Source organism: Ananas comosus, linkage group 11 (assembly GCF_001540865.1).
Source record: "Ananas comosus cultivar F153 linkage group 11, ASM154086v1, whole genome shotgun sequence".
In the NCBI taxonomy this organism is placed as follows: Eukaryota; Viridiplantae; Streptophyta; class Magnoliopsida; order Poales; family Bromeliaceae; genus Ananas; species Ananas comosus.
Genome location: NC_033631.1, coordinates 1,424,178 through 1,439,462, shown reverse-complemented (window position 1 = coordinate 1,439,462; position 15,285 = coordinate 1,424,178). Strand labels below are relative to the sequence as shown.

At 32.9% G+C, this 15,285-nt stretch overlaps 1 protein-coding gene across 8 annotated transcripts; it reads left to right on the top strand.

Annotated features, from left to right (window-relative positions):
- Nucleotides 1,861-12,200, top strand: LOC109717346 (calcium permeable stress-gated cation channel 1-like). 8 transcript variants are annotated; one of them, XM_020243086.1, is made up of 14 exons: nucleotides 1,861-2,095; nucleotides 4,165-4,503; nucleotides 4,954-5,100; nucleotides 6,010-6,145; nucleotides 6,272-6,373; nucleotides 6,649-6,768; nucleotides 6,879-6,959; nucleotides 7,720-8,060; nucleotides 8,575-8,820; nucleotides 9,719-9,768; nucleotides 10,284-10,558; nucleotides 10,775-11,008; nucleotides 11,721-12,019; nucleotides 12,117-12,200. In XM_020243086.1, exons 2-13 carry the CDS (start codon nucleotides 4,190-4,192, stop codon nucleotides 11,973-11,975), a joined length of 2,301 nt encoding a protein of 766 aa, XP_020098675.1. In that variant the 5' UTR covers nucleotides 1,861-2,095; nucleotides 4,165-4,189; the 3' UTR covers nucleotides 11,976-12,019; nucleotides 12,117-12,200. The 8 variants fall into 8 exon arrangements, with proteins under 8 accessions (XP_020098675.1, XP_020098671.1, XP_020098672.1 ...); XM_020243082.1 differs by lacking the exon at nucleotides 12,117-12,200 and adding an exon at nucleotides 3,570-3,643 and having other exon boundaries at nucleotides 11,721-12,096; XM_020243083.1 differs by lacking the exon at nucleotides 12,117-12,200 and adding an exon at nucleotides 3,567-3,643 and having other exon boundaries at nucleotides 11,721-12,096.

Sequence of the window (15,285 nt, the reverse complement as noted above, 5' to 3'; positions counted from 1 at the left end):
ACATGGTACTAAATTAAAAATTTGGTAAACTATATGGTACTAAAGTGAATATTCGATAAACCATAGATGGAGTATCGGAAGTTTTCTATATATATGATTTAATGAAGAGTTAATGAAGGTGCCGATGAAAAGATAAAAATAAAATCATAGAGCATTGAAATAATATACTTTAAAGTATATGGTACTAAAATGAGAAATTGTGAAATTATAGGATAATATTTGAAATTTACCCTTAAATAATTGCATGTAGGTTCAATTTGGAAACTTCTATGAAAACTGACCGTTGGACTCTAGATCTGTTCTAAGAGAAATTATTGCTTGGACCAGGTCCACTGAACCAGACCAGTGGATTTATAAGAACTCTTCCAATTTCACACATAATATTTTCAGTCAAAAAAAGAAAATTCAGGAATATTATTTTTTATACTAAGAATACAATTCTTTTAAAAGGATTTGATTTTAATTTTTTAACATTTGTGCAATTGAATCGATGTGTTCAGTGGTGTCTCTACGAACAATTTGAGCGCGTGAACGCATCTTTTTAATACTTTTATATTCGCATTCAGGAAAAAAAAATTGTGTAAAATAAATAAGCTTTTAAAAATATATTTTATAGAAGTTTTTATTGGAAATCAAAATTATCATTGTCCATCAAAATATCGAAAAGTACTCTAACAAATTTTTAATACTGAAATAAAATAATTGATTAGACTAATGGAAGAATATTAGCTTTTAGATTAATGCGATTAAGATTTATACTCTATATATTTATAGTTATGGAGGAAGTATTACTCTGAAAATAAAAAAAAATTGTTGCTCCCTCTTTCATTTTGGACCGCTAAATCAATATCTAAGAAACTATTTAACTCTTAAAAAAAAAACCCCAACAAGTTAGTTATTTGGGTTAGAAAAGGATTTTTTGTGTATTTAATTTTCAGAAATTTTTATAAAATAATAATTTTTTTTTCTAAATTTTACAAAATAGTCTTCTTTTATTTTTTATATTTTTTATCTGAAATATTAAAAATTATTTGTAATAATTTTACACAATTTTTCAAATAAGGACCTATTTGTTTCACCGAAACTAGAATTTAGTTCAAAATAGAATTCGGTGAAAACTATTTCTCTCTTGCTGTTTGTTTCATAGATATGGAAATAAAATTCTTTCAGTTTCGCTGTTTGTTTGGCAGAAAATGAATAATGTAAAATTATAATTTGTGTATACATAATAAATAACTTAATAAATAAAAATAATATAGTTATATTCCTATACAATTAAAAATTTAATCTAAAACAAGTAAATTATTTTTTTGTACATAAATTATAATAATACAATAATAAAATTATAAAGTAAAAAATATATATAAATACTTAACTAATCAATTTTCATTATATTTTAGATGTACAAACTAAATGAAGAAAATAATAAAACTTAACTAATCAATTTTTATCATATTTTAAATATACAAACTAAATAAAATAATAATTAATGCCATAATTAAATATATTTAAATATAATTAGCATTACTTATTATATTATTTTATTATTGTTTTTATCTTTCTTCATCGTAATTAACTTTCGTTGTTTCGAATAACTCGAATTTCGATCGTATTTTTATTACTGCAAAATAAACAACGAATGACCGGAAACAGTTCACTACTTTTTCACTTTCAACTAAATAAACAGTTACTATTTGAACGCCACCTAAATACCCAAAAAAACAAAAAGCGGCGGTTTGGGAGGTGACGTGGTAAACCCGGTCCACGCACTCAAACCGCTTCTCCTAATTTTTTCCATTTAAGTCAAAATGAGTAAAATTTGTACCCCCTCTCTTTTCTCTCCAACCGTTACTGCGTTACATCTCTCTCTCTCTTTCAAACAAAAAAAAAAAAAAGAAAAAAAAAAGAAAAAGAAAAGAAAAAATCTTAGCACTACTCCCCACGCACTTTAACAACTCATCAGAAGCAGAGGAGAGAAGAGAACGGAGAAGAAGGCGTAGAGCCGAAGTTAAAGTCGGCGCCCACGGAAGAATCCGGCGCTTTCTTTACCCCAACCCAATCTCGTCGCCGACTTTAATTCCACTTCCCTTTTTCAGTAACCCCCACCCCCCCTCTTTTTATTTCCTTTTTGTTTATCTGCACCCTTTTTCTTGTTTTGATCTTTGTGGTGCGCGATAGATCGGCTTCGACTCCTCCTGGTATGAATTTGTTATTACTTTTTTTGGGTTTAGATTTGAATTTTGGTGTTGTAAATGATGATTTAATTAGGATTTTTTTTTTAAAGTCTTTTTTTTTGAGGTGGTGGAATGCATTTGAGGAGTTTTGTGGAGTTGTAATTAATGCTCCAATTTAGGGTTTGAATAAGGTAGGTTTTGGTAGGTTGAGATCTTATTTTGTCGGTGCTTTTTTGGTGGTAAATATATACTGGGATTTGATTGATGTTCTATTTTGGGTTTTGCTAGGTTTAGTCTATTATTTATTTATTTATTTATTTTTTTATTTGGGTGAGATGTAGTAAGTTTTGACTGGATTTCTCTTGTTTCTTCTACTAGTATGAATTTGGTTGATTAGTTGAGATTTGGGTTGTATTTTGTGAATTTGTGGAGTTGTGATTAATGCTCTAATTTAGGTTTCTAATTTGATAGGTTTTGTTAGGTTAACCTTTTGTTTTTTTTGTTTTTGTTTTTTGGTTGTTGTTTTTTTGGTAAAGTTATTCTGGGTTTTGAATCTTTTGATTAATTTTCTAATATAGGCTTTAAATTGTTTAGGTTTTGTTAGGTTAAGATTTTTTTTTTTTTTTCCCCCCTTTGCTGGTAAATTTTGACTTTGTGTTCCTCAACTATAGGCTATTTTGAAATAGGCACCTCAAATTTACCTTCTCAATTCTTTTAATCTAAGTAATTTAAGTAATTCTATTTAGTAAAGTTGAAATTTTGTTTGAATTAATGGCTCTTTTACCTATTAACCATTTTGTTAGTTCAGTTTTATTTGCTGAAAAGTGATTAAAGTGGTGAAATTTAATGGAATCATCGATCGGTAAATTTAGTAAAGTCCCAAATTTTATTGACTGGAATCACTTTGATTCAAGAAAATCAAAAGTTTAGGGTTTGTCGGTCGAGAAGGATAGGCTTCTCTGTTCTTGCTTTGTTGGTAGCTTGTGAATAAACTCATCTTTATTAGGAAGAAGCGAACAAGGAAAGAAAAAGGTTACTACTAGATCTCTTACCCTCTTTGCTTCCAAACATAACTTCATGTGTAGATTGCACACAATTGATGAATTATCCACTGGTGCATCCCAGCTGCGTAGAATTTAAGTTTGACAAAGAAAAAAATAGTAAGCGGCACAAGTGTACAGTGGCTTTAATTCTCTTTTATTCCACTATAATATGCGAATTATCAGTATCAGCCATGTTAAAAACTTATACGGGCGGTTGCATGATTTTTGAGGGTGTGGATCAATAGGAATTTCAGCTTCTTGGTTGAAGTGTAGCATGCGGCTTTTTTAGGATATTTTGTTTCGATGACAGGATTTGAAATCCTTATCAGTTGTATTTCATCTCATCTAGCAGATTTTGTGTGGGAACGCTCCTAAATTGATAGTTTACTTCAAGACAGGGACCTACAAAATAAGAAGACTATTCTGGTGATTCACTTAACTAATTGCAGCTAGTTGCTGAGATGTTGTTATCCAAATATTTTCTTTGCATGGAAGTAAGATGCCCGTTCGGATGCATAAACATCGTGTTCAGCATATCTATTTTGCTGCCTCAAAGTGCATAGAGTATACTGCCTCTTGTGTCGTCTCCTAGGAATATGTCCAACCATCTCGTAGGTAGAATTTTGTATCCTGGGAAATCAATCATTATTATGTGGTCCGTCGACCTTTCAATGGACTTAAATCAAGTTCGTATTTCCAATCAGAAAAGAAAATACCCCTACTGCAGTGATTCCCCATGCTGTAACTGGATTACTTGTTCAAGCATCCAAGCCGACCATAAATCTGCTTATTTTGCCCTGAACCTTCATTATTTCATTGTTTCAAATTCATTGAAATTTGTTTCCCAATAATTTTTTCATCTGCTAGTAAGCTTTATTTTGCTTATTCATTCTGATATGTTTTTGTCACAAAAGCTCTTTAATTAATTTGATAATTTTTATGCGTAGGGTGTGTTGCAACTAAGGGGAATAAATGGCTACGCTTGCTGATATAGGGCTAGCTGCGGCAATCAACATATTGAGTGCTTTCGCCTTCCTTTTGGCATTTGCTTTTCTACGGCTACAACCCATAAACGATAGGGTTTATTTTCCCAAATGGTATCTGAAAGGTGTAAGAAGCAGTCCATCACGGTCTGGAAATATTGTGCAGAAGTTTGTCAACTTAGACTGGAGATCGTATTTGAGATTTTTGAACTGGATGCCGGAGGCCCTCAAAATGCCTGAGCCTGAGCTGATTGAACATGCAGGGCTTGATTCTGCTGTCTATCTTCGGATATACTTGATTGGGTATCCTTTTATACTTCTGTATGCTTATTCATTAGTTTACTTTGATTTAAACTTCATTATCTTAAATTGGCATCAATAATAATAATTTCATTAAAAGGATAGCTACTAGGCCTTTTTGATGCCGTAGCAATGGCCTTGTTGGCTAACTCTCAGGAAATTTAAATGAGACTATGTCTAGATTACAATTCATACCTTCTCTTAGTTTGGTACATATTTCCATGAAAATCTTATTCAAAAAGGCTTCTTGTTACCCAATTTAGAGAAAGTCTTACATTATTTTGGTATGTTTCTTTTGTCTTTATATGGAAATAATGCTGAAATTATTCTGGTATATTTTGGGTTAAAAATGTGCAAAATTTTATAAATATATATACAATGTGCCATTTGTATATTAATCCGAATTCGCATCATTTCTTGCTTGTTAATATATTCTTTTGTTTGTTCATGCAGGCTTAAAATCTTTATCCCTATTACAGTCCTGGCACTGGCCATCCTGGTACCGGTCAACTGGACTAATGATACTCTTGCAACATCAAAAGTAGTTTATAGCGACATCGACAAGCTCTCGATATCAAATATCCCCAAGGGGTCAAATAGGTAAGCGTTAGATATCTAAATATGGTTCCTAATGTTTCCATTCACTCCATCTTGCTGCTTTTTGAAATTTTATAGCAAATTAGACTTGGAACAGAACTACATGTATTCTAATTTGTGAAGAAGCAATGGGTGCGGGTCGCCCTGCACCTTGTGTTTTAGACATCCTTTGGAAACATCTCTCTAATAGAACATCTTTCTAACAGCAGATACTTATTGTCAATAAGGTCAGATAATAACCTGCTCATATTATTCACCAAGTGAAATATTCTGTCCTGTGTAAAGCCGAGAAAGTCCATATATTATTAAATGTGTTATAAATTAAGAATACTGTTTGTAACCCAAGTTGTTATCATTATGTATCTTCTGAGAATTGGAAGGAAAAAATGCAAATTGTTTGGTAAAAAATTATCTTAAATGCACCTGGTGTTGAAACAGGTAGTAAACAAGATTCTGAATTGTTGTTGGTACCATCACACAGTAGCTTCTCTTGATTAACTCATATAAGAATTAAGTTGTTCTAAAAAGTTATGTAAGTTCAGAGTGAAGATGCAGTCAGAGTTTTGTAGAGGGGAAATTGACTTGGGTATCTTCCAATCATTTGATGAATTTTTACAGTGGAAAGTAGAATTCTGATTAATATAAATAAAAAATGATATATGAATGTACTATTAAAATCTAGAAAAGGACCTTGTATGACTTCTATGAGGATTTTCGAAGTATTGAACGAGTACTGGAAACCCAAGGTTAAGTTTTAATATACTCAGGTAGCCTTTCTTTGTGTTTATAATATCAATATGTATATTATTTTGACAATATCCTCCGTCCTCATTTTGAAGTAACATATGCATACTTTATTACTTGTATGATTCATTTGCTGGGTTGTGACTTAGGTGCTTGTGTTTACCACAGATTTTGGGCCCACATAGTCATGGCATATGTTTTTACCTTTTGGACATGCTATGTATTACTCAAAGAGTATGAAATTGTGGAGTCAATGAGGCTGCACTTCATTGCAACAGAAAGACGCCGTCCAGATCAGTTCACTGTAAGCTCTCATCAATTGATATATATGTCGCTCTATATTAAAGATCAAAATACTTCTAGTTGTGTACGACACATAAATTAACTTCCTTTTTGTGAATAACGTATGTTGTATATTTAATTATTTCAGGTTCTTGTCCGGAATATACCACCTGATCCAGATGAGTCCACCAGTGAGCTTGTTGAGCATTTTTTCCTTGTCAATCATCCTGATCACTATCTCACTCATCAGGTAGTTTGTTGCGAAAGGTTTGATGAATTTGTTTGTGGGCATAGATGGAAATTTAATACGGTTAGTTTCATAGTTCAGTAAATTAGTTGTACTGATGGGAAGTGATGTATCCTGCAATTTTTACAAGAATGTCCAAATTTTTTCTTTTGTTTTCAATCAGAATTCTGGTATTTACCTTTTGTTTTTCCATTAGTTTCTAGAAAGCCGGTAAAAGAGGGTACAAGTAGGCTACAAGATTAAGAAAATATGTGTTCTTTGTGTGGTGTGCTTTGTAGGTTGTTTATAATGCCAACAATCTTGCGAAACTGGTCAAAAAGAAGAAACAGATGCAGAACTGGCTTGACTATTATCAACTGAAGTATAATAGAAATCCATCTAAGAGGCCAACTTGCAAGGTTTGTTCTGTTCTTCTGAATGTCTTTGTTTTCTTTTCCATTGTGATGTTTCAAATGAACGTAATGTGTTATTTTGGAAGATTAATATTCTTCTTCTTTGTTTCTTTCAGACTGGTTTTCTAGGATTATGGGGCTCCACTGTGGATGCAATTGAATTTTACATATCTGAAATTGAAAAGCTATCAAAAGAAGTAAGTGGTACTCGTCTTACTTCGGTTCAACATGTAGTATGTTCAATAGTTATCTTGCTCCTTCCCAATTTGCATTAGTGAATTGTTACGCAAGTTGATCAAATTGAGTTAAGTTTTTGATTAATAAGGTTTGAGATGAACTGGTCATTCATAGCTCGTAAGTTAAATTTGGACTGCTATAGGGCGAACGAGATTTCAAACTCTTAATTTAGATTCTACTTCAACAGTAGTTTGAGTGTTTATTGGTCATGACCAATTATGTCTGCAACTTGATTGCCTAATTGCAGCTGTTGTCATAAATACGAGGAACTAGAACATATTTATTGTGTTTCATCTTAAAATCTTATACAATGTCAACTTTCAGATTGTACTTTAAAAGCTAATAATCCAGGAGCATAGAATGGGCCTTTCTGTTCAAATAGCCTTTTAAAAAAATCAGTTTTTTCCTTGAAATTATATCATATAGGAAAGGCTCAGTGAGACTGCTTTAAGGTGACATGCAATACCTGTGTAACATATGCAGTACCAGAGGTTGTTTGTGCTTTTCGACCTATGGATCATTTAGATTTAGTTTAACAAGGTTTTTGGTGTTGATTAAATTTAAACTATCTCTATTGATCTGTTTGCCTTTGTAAATAATTAAAGTCTACTTGGACGAGTGCTTAATATTTTGCTGATACTCTAAACATATAATAATTTTATCTGTGCTTCCATTTTCATGCCAAATTTGTTGCTGTTTTTACTATAATTCTATATTTAGGAGGAGATAGAGCGTGAGAAGGTCAGAAAGGATCCGAAGTCTGTTGTGCCTGCAGCATTTGTTTCATTCCGAACACGCTGGGGGGCAGCGGTTTGTGCTCAGACTCAGCAAACTCGAAATCCTACACAATGGTTGACTGACTGGGCTCCAGAGCCTCGCGATGTCTATTGGCAGAATCTTGCTATTCCCTTTGTTTACCTCACAATCAGAAGGTTGATTGTTATAGTAGCACTCTTCTTTCTGACCTTCTTCTATGTCATCCCAATAGCATTCGTACAGTCTCTTGCTAATATCGAGGGAATTGAGAAAGCTGCTCCGTTTCTAAAGAAACTTATTGAAAAGTGAGTTCATTGCACTATTTTAATTTTCTGAACTTATGTTCACGTTTCTTTTCCTCTTCTCCTTGCTGTGTTTGCTATTATGGATAATATATTCATTCTTCAATTATTGTGTTTTTTTAATATATTTTAACTAAAAATTTGATTCCAAACTTGTGACGTAAATTACACTAGTAATGATGTTTATGAAATCCCTGAAGAAGATAAGTAATTCAGATGTCAAACAGCAATATTTGCAGTTTTTGCAACCCAATCCTTTCTCTTTCTTGACATAATAGGAGAAATTATGGACTGCATATTCATATGCTAAAAATAATAAAAGGGATACAAAGAGGTCTAGAACTTCAGTTGTAATACTAAAAAGACTCATAGATAGCATTATCCATGTACTTTGCATTAAATGCTGATTTTGTGGATTTTTTTTTTGGAACATTCTTTTTTTTTTAATCTTTGATTATATGAAGTTTTTTCTTGCAAACCCTGAAAATGACTACTAGTTCTATATTGTTTTATGCAGGCATGTTATTAAATCATTTATCCAGGGATTTCTACCCGGTATTGCTCTGAAGATATTCCTCATACTGCTGCCAACCATATTAATGTTCATGTCCAAGTTTGAGGGATATACATCCTTGTCTTCTCTTGAGCGGAAGTCTGCTGGAAAATACTATATCTTCTTGTTTGTTAATGTATTTCTCTGCAGCATCATCACTGGGACTGCATTACAGCAACTAGATGTATTTATTCACCAATCACCTAATCAGTATGTGTTTCCCCCCTTCCCTGTCTGCTTGATAATAAAAGTATCAAAAGAAATAGTTAATCTTTTTGTTTCATTTGTCTAGTTATGTTTTCTTTTCATCTCTCTAAATTTATTGCGATCTATTCTCTCAATTTTTTGGGCTATCGTGCATTAGTTTTTATTTCATATATTAGAATAATTTGTGCTTGTATTTAATTATCTATATGTCCGCATATGCGTGAATAAGACACTTATAAATGTATAACTTGCTATGACCATGCAAATAGTATTCTCTTCCAAGGAAATAACATACGTTGTCCATTTAATTCGATTCCCATTGGACAAGATATAGTAAGTCTCAAACTTCTAACATTAGTATGGTTTTCAAGTCTAAAATCTTAGTGACCATGTCAATCAATAGTACCAATTGCCAGCATGGCTTGTTTTGCAGCATGTTCTAGGTCAATACTCCAAAATGGGGTGTAACCTAGCAACTAGAACCTTCTCAAAAGGACTATCTGCCAATATCGATAGGCCATGTGAAACTAATTTTGCATTATGCTATTTCTGTAGAATTTTTGCAATGATATTTAATCTTGCACTTCTTTATTGCAAAAGGTCTGTTGTCTTCTTTCCATTTTCTCGAGGAGGCAGTTGAAATTGTTGTTTATTCATAGAAGCCAATGTTTTTAATTTGTTGTTTGTAATTTGTAGTCTTTGAGCGTAATAATACGTTAGAAGCTAAAGGAACTTACAATTAAAGTGTCTTTTGATTAATAACTTACTATCTATTCATAATTGAATCTTACCATGCTATCACAATCAGTTAAATGAAAATTTTGTGCTATTATTCATTTGACACATTAAAAGATGTTAAGTAAAAATTTAAATTTCTTGTATGTTTGGTTCTCTTTGTTAGGATACCGAAGACAATAGGTGCATCAATCCTGATGAAAGCAACGTTCTTCATTACTTTTAGGGATAATTGCCTATATACCCCTCGTATGTTTGAAAATATTCGATTTACCCCTACTTTTTTTTTCTTTCTAAAATTTTCCTCATATGTTCCACCGTTATTGCAAAATACCTCTGCAGTTATCTTCTGTTAAGTTAACCTGGGTTAAATGTGAGTTAAATATCTACCACAGTTTAAAAAAAATAAAATGCCAATTTTACCCTCAACTTAAGGGCAAATAAGAAAGGTTGGTGACGGTAGAGGGGTATATTGTAAAAAATCAAAAGTCAAAACACTTTTTGTGCCCTGACTTTAAGGGCAAATAAGAAAAACAGTAATGGTGGAAGGGTATATTTGAAAGGGCAAAATAGTAATTTTACAGAGATAACATAGTTACTTAACAGATTTTAACTCTAAGGATATATTAGAAATAGGTTGGAACGTTAGAGGGTTATTTTCAATATTAGCCTTCTAAGAGGGGTAAATCGAAAAGTCGGGAACTTTTCGGGGGTATATAAGCAATTGCCCCTTACTTTTATAATGGTTGATGGATGGGCTGGAATAGCCGGAGAAGTTTTGAGATTGAAGCCGTTGATAATCTTCCACTTGAAGAATTTCTTCTTGGTGAAGACTGAAAAGGATAGGGAAGAGGCTATGGATCCGGGAAGTATTGGGTTCGACTCATCTGAGCCACAAATACAGCTGTACTTCTTGCTTGGTCTTGCCTATGCCGTGGTCACGCCATTCCTTCTACCTTTCATCATAATATTCTTCGGCCTTGCTTATGTTGTTTTTCGTCATCAGGTATGCAACTCTCATGTACTTCCACTTTGTATAGGGTTGCTCTACAAAATAGAAATTTCGCTTATTAGGTCTCGGTTGGTACTGCTTCCATTTTCTAATTCTTGTAAACTCAAATTCTATGCGATGGAGTGCGCCGGTAAATGCACTTCTCCATCTCTTCTATTGTTAGTTTGCTTGCCATGCACCTGCTTACTCTTAGCGTAAACTGTGTTACAGATTATAAACGTCTACAATCAAGAATATGAGAGCGCCGCGGCATTTTGGCCAAGCGTCCATGGGCGCATAATCACGGCATTGATCATATCGCAGCTGGTCCTACTTGGGTTGTTAAGCACGAAGAATGCTGCTCAGTCGACTCCTGTGCTCCTCGCCCTGCCGATATTAACTATATGGTTTCATCTCTACTGCAAGAATCGTTATGAACCTGCTTTTGTGAAATATCCACTCCAGGTAATTTTTCTGCTAAGGGTGTTCCTGAACATTAATTTTTGCATTAGACTCTAGTATCATTTGTTCTCTTTCATTACTTGTTACTTTGCTTGATTTGCTTAAACTAGAACTTGTATGTGACAAATGGGAAAATCATTAGATTAGGAGTCGTATATTTGCATGTTAGATGTCAAGTATTGATTGCAAAAACTCGAGCTGTTAGAAAGAAACAATCAATTCACTTAGAACGTAAGCGTCTTTAGCCAACAATTCCCCGCACCTGTACAAATTTGCAACATGTGGGAATCAAACTGGCAACCTTTTTTGATACCATTTATGGATCGTTGATGCTAACCTTTAATTCCAAAATCTTGAGCTGTTAGAACGGGGCAATCAATTTATTTAAAACATACAGACACAGCGCCCACGAGTCTTTGATTGTGACTCGGTCCAATTCGGCCTCCCGCCATTTCGAATATGACTCAGCCCAATCCGGTCTCTGCCACGAGGCAGGATGCTAAACCATTTTAAGTAACCAGAACATTCATATTATTCCTGCTGTGTTATAAAATTAGCTGATTCTTTATATTTTTAAAATTGAATTAATACAATTTTAGACCCTCTTTGCGAACCAAAGAAGATAAAACTTATATTGAGTGGTATTTAGAAGTATGTAAACTTGTTTTTATCGTTCTCATTCTCGTAGTTTCTTCATTCTAATCTCCTTTTATAGGAAGCAATGATGAAGGACACCTTGGAGCGCGCGAGGGAGCCAAACCTAGACCTCAAAGCGTACTTATCGAACGCTTATATTCACCCCGTGTTCAAAGGTGGCGAAGAGGACGACGACTTTTCAATAGCCGATGAGCAAGAGTACGAACAAGTACTCGTGCCCACAAAGCGGCAATCGCGGAAGAACACTCCTGTGCCGAGCAAATACAACGGCTCGTCGTCGCCATCTCTGCCGGATGTTGCACAAGAACCCTAGGATGCAATAGAAGCTTGTGTATATTTCTATGTAGATTAAGAGAGGTGAGAAACGGATGTTCTTCTGTTTTTAACTTTGCATATGCAGTAAGAATGAGTCTTTTGATGTGTTATGGAACTTATTTTTGAAATGTTTTCACAGGATGAGAGAGAGAGAGAGAGAGAGAGAATGCCAAAAAGTTGATGAACAGGTTCAAATGATGAACTTGTTTTCAATTCTCTGGAGTCNAACAGGAACAACTTAAATCAAACAAATTGAAAATTCAGAAAAAATGAATGTAGACCCCTCAACTTTTAAGTCATTTGAAAATACCTCCTCTAAAGTTATTTTATTTATTTTTTCATTGGTACCGCCTGAATTTTCAATTTGTTTGATTTAAGTTGTTCCTGTTAATGGAAATCGATATTTTGTCAAAATAAACTGTTTTATTAGCTTTGAATTTGACAGAATCATCATTAATTCAACAAAATATCAGTTTGATTGACTTCAAGCATAATTCAAAATGAATAAACAAATAGAAGATAAATTTCAAGGGTCATATTTCAAAATGACCTGTGGCATAGGGAGTATACATTCATTTTTACCAAAAACTCTTTGCAGCCACCTATTATGAACTTGGAGAGCTAATTAACATTTGAAGTGTACCTCCTTAACAAAATGAGTTAAATATTATAGCATTATAATGCACTGTAACTTGTTATTTTTCTCAGTTATCTCTTGAAGAATAAAAAGATGTTGTTGAGTTTTTACTTGTCGTAATTAATAGAGATTACGTAATTGGAGGGTAAAGAAAAAGATATTGCGGTGCTGAAAATTTATGAAATTGGATTTCTACAATGTTCAGATATTCTAAATCATATTTACTTGTGCCGACCGTCAAAACGAATGCCAAAGTATCAAAAGAAACTTAGACTCTTTTAAGCCCCATGGCCTAGCTCTCTTGCAAAATATGTATAATTAGCCCCCTACTGTTTCTAACATTATTGATTTATCACTTGGTGGTTTAAAACACTACTCGAATTTTGCTTTAAGGATCTGTTGTTAACAAAAATAGGAAAGTAATATTGGATTTTTTTGTAATTTAAAATTTATTAGGTCTCTTGGGCAGCTCAATACTTAATGGGCCTTGCATGGAATATTAACTAAAGTTTTCATATGTGAGGTTTAATCACATATTAAAAATTAAAAGTGTATTATTGGTATTTATATGTTCTTCCATTCTCAAGCTAGTTGCTTGGAAAAAAATGAGAATTATGTTCTTATTTAAACACACAAGCATGGCACGAGTACGAGCCTTGACGCGTAGAAGCAAGATTTTTGTCTTGGTTACTTGATAGTTGGTATGCAGGATCTCAAGTTCGAAACTTAGCTATTTCACATTTCTTGCTAAGTTCATTTAAAAAAAAAAAAAACCCGGAATAGTTTGCTACCTTTCTCTTCAAAAGATAATAATAATAATAAAATACTTTATATTCTATTAATAGTATACTAACTCAATTATATATACACCAGGTGCAGGCAACCCTATTCTGAGACGACTCTGCGCCGGTCGTACGAGTCCTCTTCGATTCTTTTTTTATATTTTATTTTAATTTCAGGAGTCGCTCCGTCGAGTGTCAGGCGCGTTTCTGTGACTTAGACTATCTGGTTACAAAATTTAACACTTTAGCATCATTTGTAAATAATAATAGTATTTTACTATTCTATCTAATAATAAATTCTTACGGTAAACATAAGATAAATTATATAACATGAGAGTACTTTTCCAATATAGAACGACAAAGTATAAATATATCAGACTTTTCAAATACAAAATGATAAAGTATAAATACACTAAACACTGATTAGTTTATAAAAAATTTTATTTATAATTAAAAAAGAAAATTTTGTTAAAGAACTTTCTAAAATAATATTTTTTAAACTTGCTTTGCTATTAGATTTAGCTAAACGTTCTACAATCTTCAATTAGTTAATTTCATATAGGTTCCTGCAAATATATCCTTACAAAGTTCAACTTTCATGTATTGTCCCTACAAAAGTTCTAATATTTTCAAATATGTCTTTGCCGTTAGAATTCGTTAGAAAACTTTCGTTAACCATAAATTAAATATTTAACCCTAATTAGTTTATGAGATAACATGGTATTTTTGGCCCTCTTATATTATACTGTTGTGACTTTTGGTGGGACATATTTGTGATGACAAAATTGACATTTCACTTAAAATATAAACAGTTTAAAACGGTAACAAACCAGCGGGATATATTTAAATATATTAGAACTTTTGTAAGAACGACATATAAGAGTTGAACTTTATAGGTATGCATTTGTAGTTTACTATATTTGAAGGAACTTGTATGCATTTAACCCTTCAATTAAGGGCTTTTTTTGCAAATGGCCTCCTGAAAAAATTTTATTTTAAAACTAGCCACAACAAATTTAAAATTACAAAAATGACCCTACTTCTGCCGCGCAGGCGCCACGCAAGCGCCACGTGGGCCGGTCGGGAGGTTGGTTGCCAAGTTGAACACGATGAATCATTCACCGTGTTCAAACACGGTAAATCATTCACCGTGTTTCATATTTATATATTTCTTTTCTTCTCTTTTATGGCTGTCAACGGATCGGATTTGGACCCGAACCCGGCGGGTTTTATATAAATTATTAAATATTTTATATGTTGTATAAATAAATAAAAATAAATTATGTATATAAATAATTTATTGGGATTTGGATTCGGATAATATTTTGGGTATCCATACTCATTAACATCCCTACTCCCTAAAAGAGAAGAAAAGTAATATAAATATGAAACACAATGAATCATTCACCGTGTTCAACTTAATATACTGTCCCCAGCCCTGCCCGCGTGGCGTCGACGTGGCGCCTGCGTGGCAGGGACAGGGCCATTTTTGTAAATTAAATTTTTATAGGGCTAATTTTAAAATAAAAACTTGCCAGGGGGCTATTTGCAAAAAAAATTCTTCAATTAATTAATTTCATACAGGCCCCTACAAACATAATGAGTTGCAAATATATTCTTACAAAGTTCAACTTTCTTATGTCGTTCTTATAAAAGTTCTATTGTTTTCAAATACGTTCTCGCCGTTAGAATTCGTTAAAAAACTTTATAGGGATATACTTGAATTTACTATATTTGCACGGACCTGTATGTATTTAACCCTTTAATTAAAATCAGTTCTCTAAATCAAAATTAATTCTGTAATTTTTTTTTTTTTGGGAATATTGGCCCAACAGACCCATGAATATTCATCATGGCCCACTGCAATCAAGTGCTGATAGGAACAGTAA

Coding starts and splice junctions, on each gene's coding strand:
- LOC109717346 (XM_020243086.1), top strand. CDS start 4,190: ATGGCTACGCTTGCTGATATAGGGCTAGCTGCGGCAATCAACATATTG. Junction 4,504..4,953: donor CTTCGGATATACTTGATTGG/GTATCCTTTTAT, acceptor TTGTTCATGCAG/GCTTAAAATCTTTATCCCTA. Junction 6,769..6,878: donor CTAAGAGGCCAACTTGCAAG/GTTTGTTCTGTT, acceptor TGTTTCTTTCAG/ACTGGTTTTCTAGGATTATG.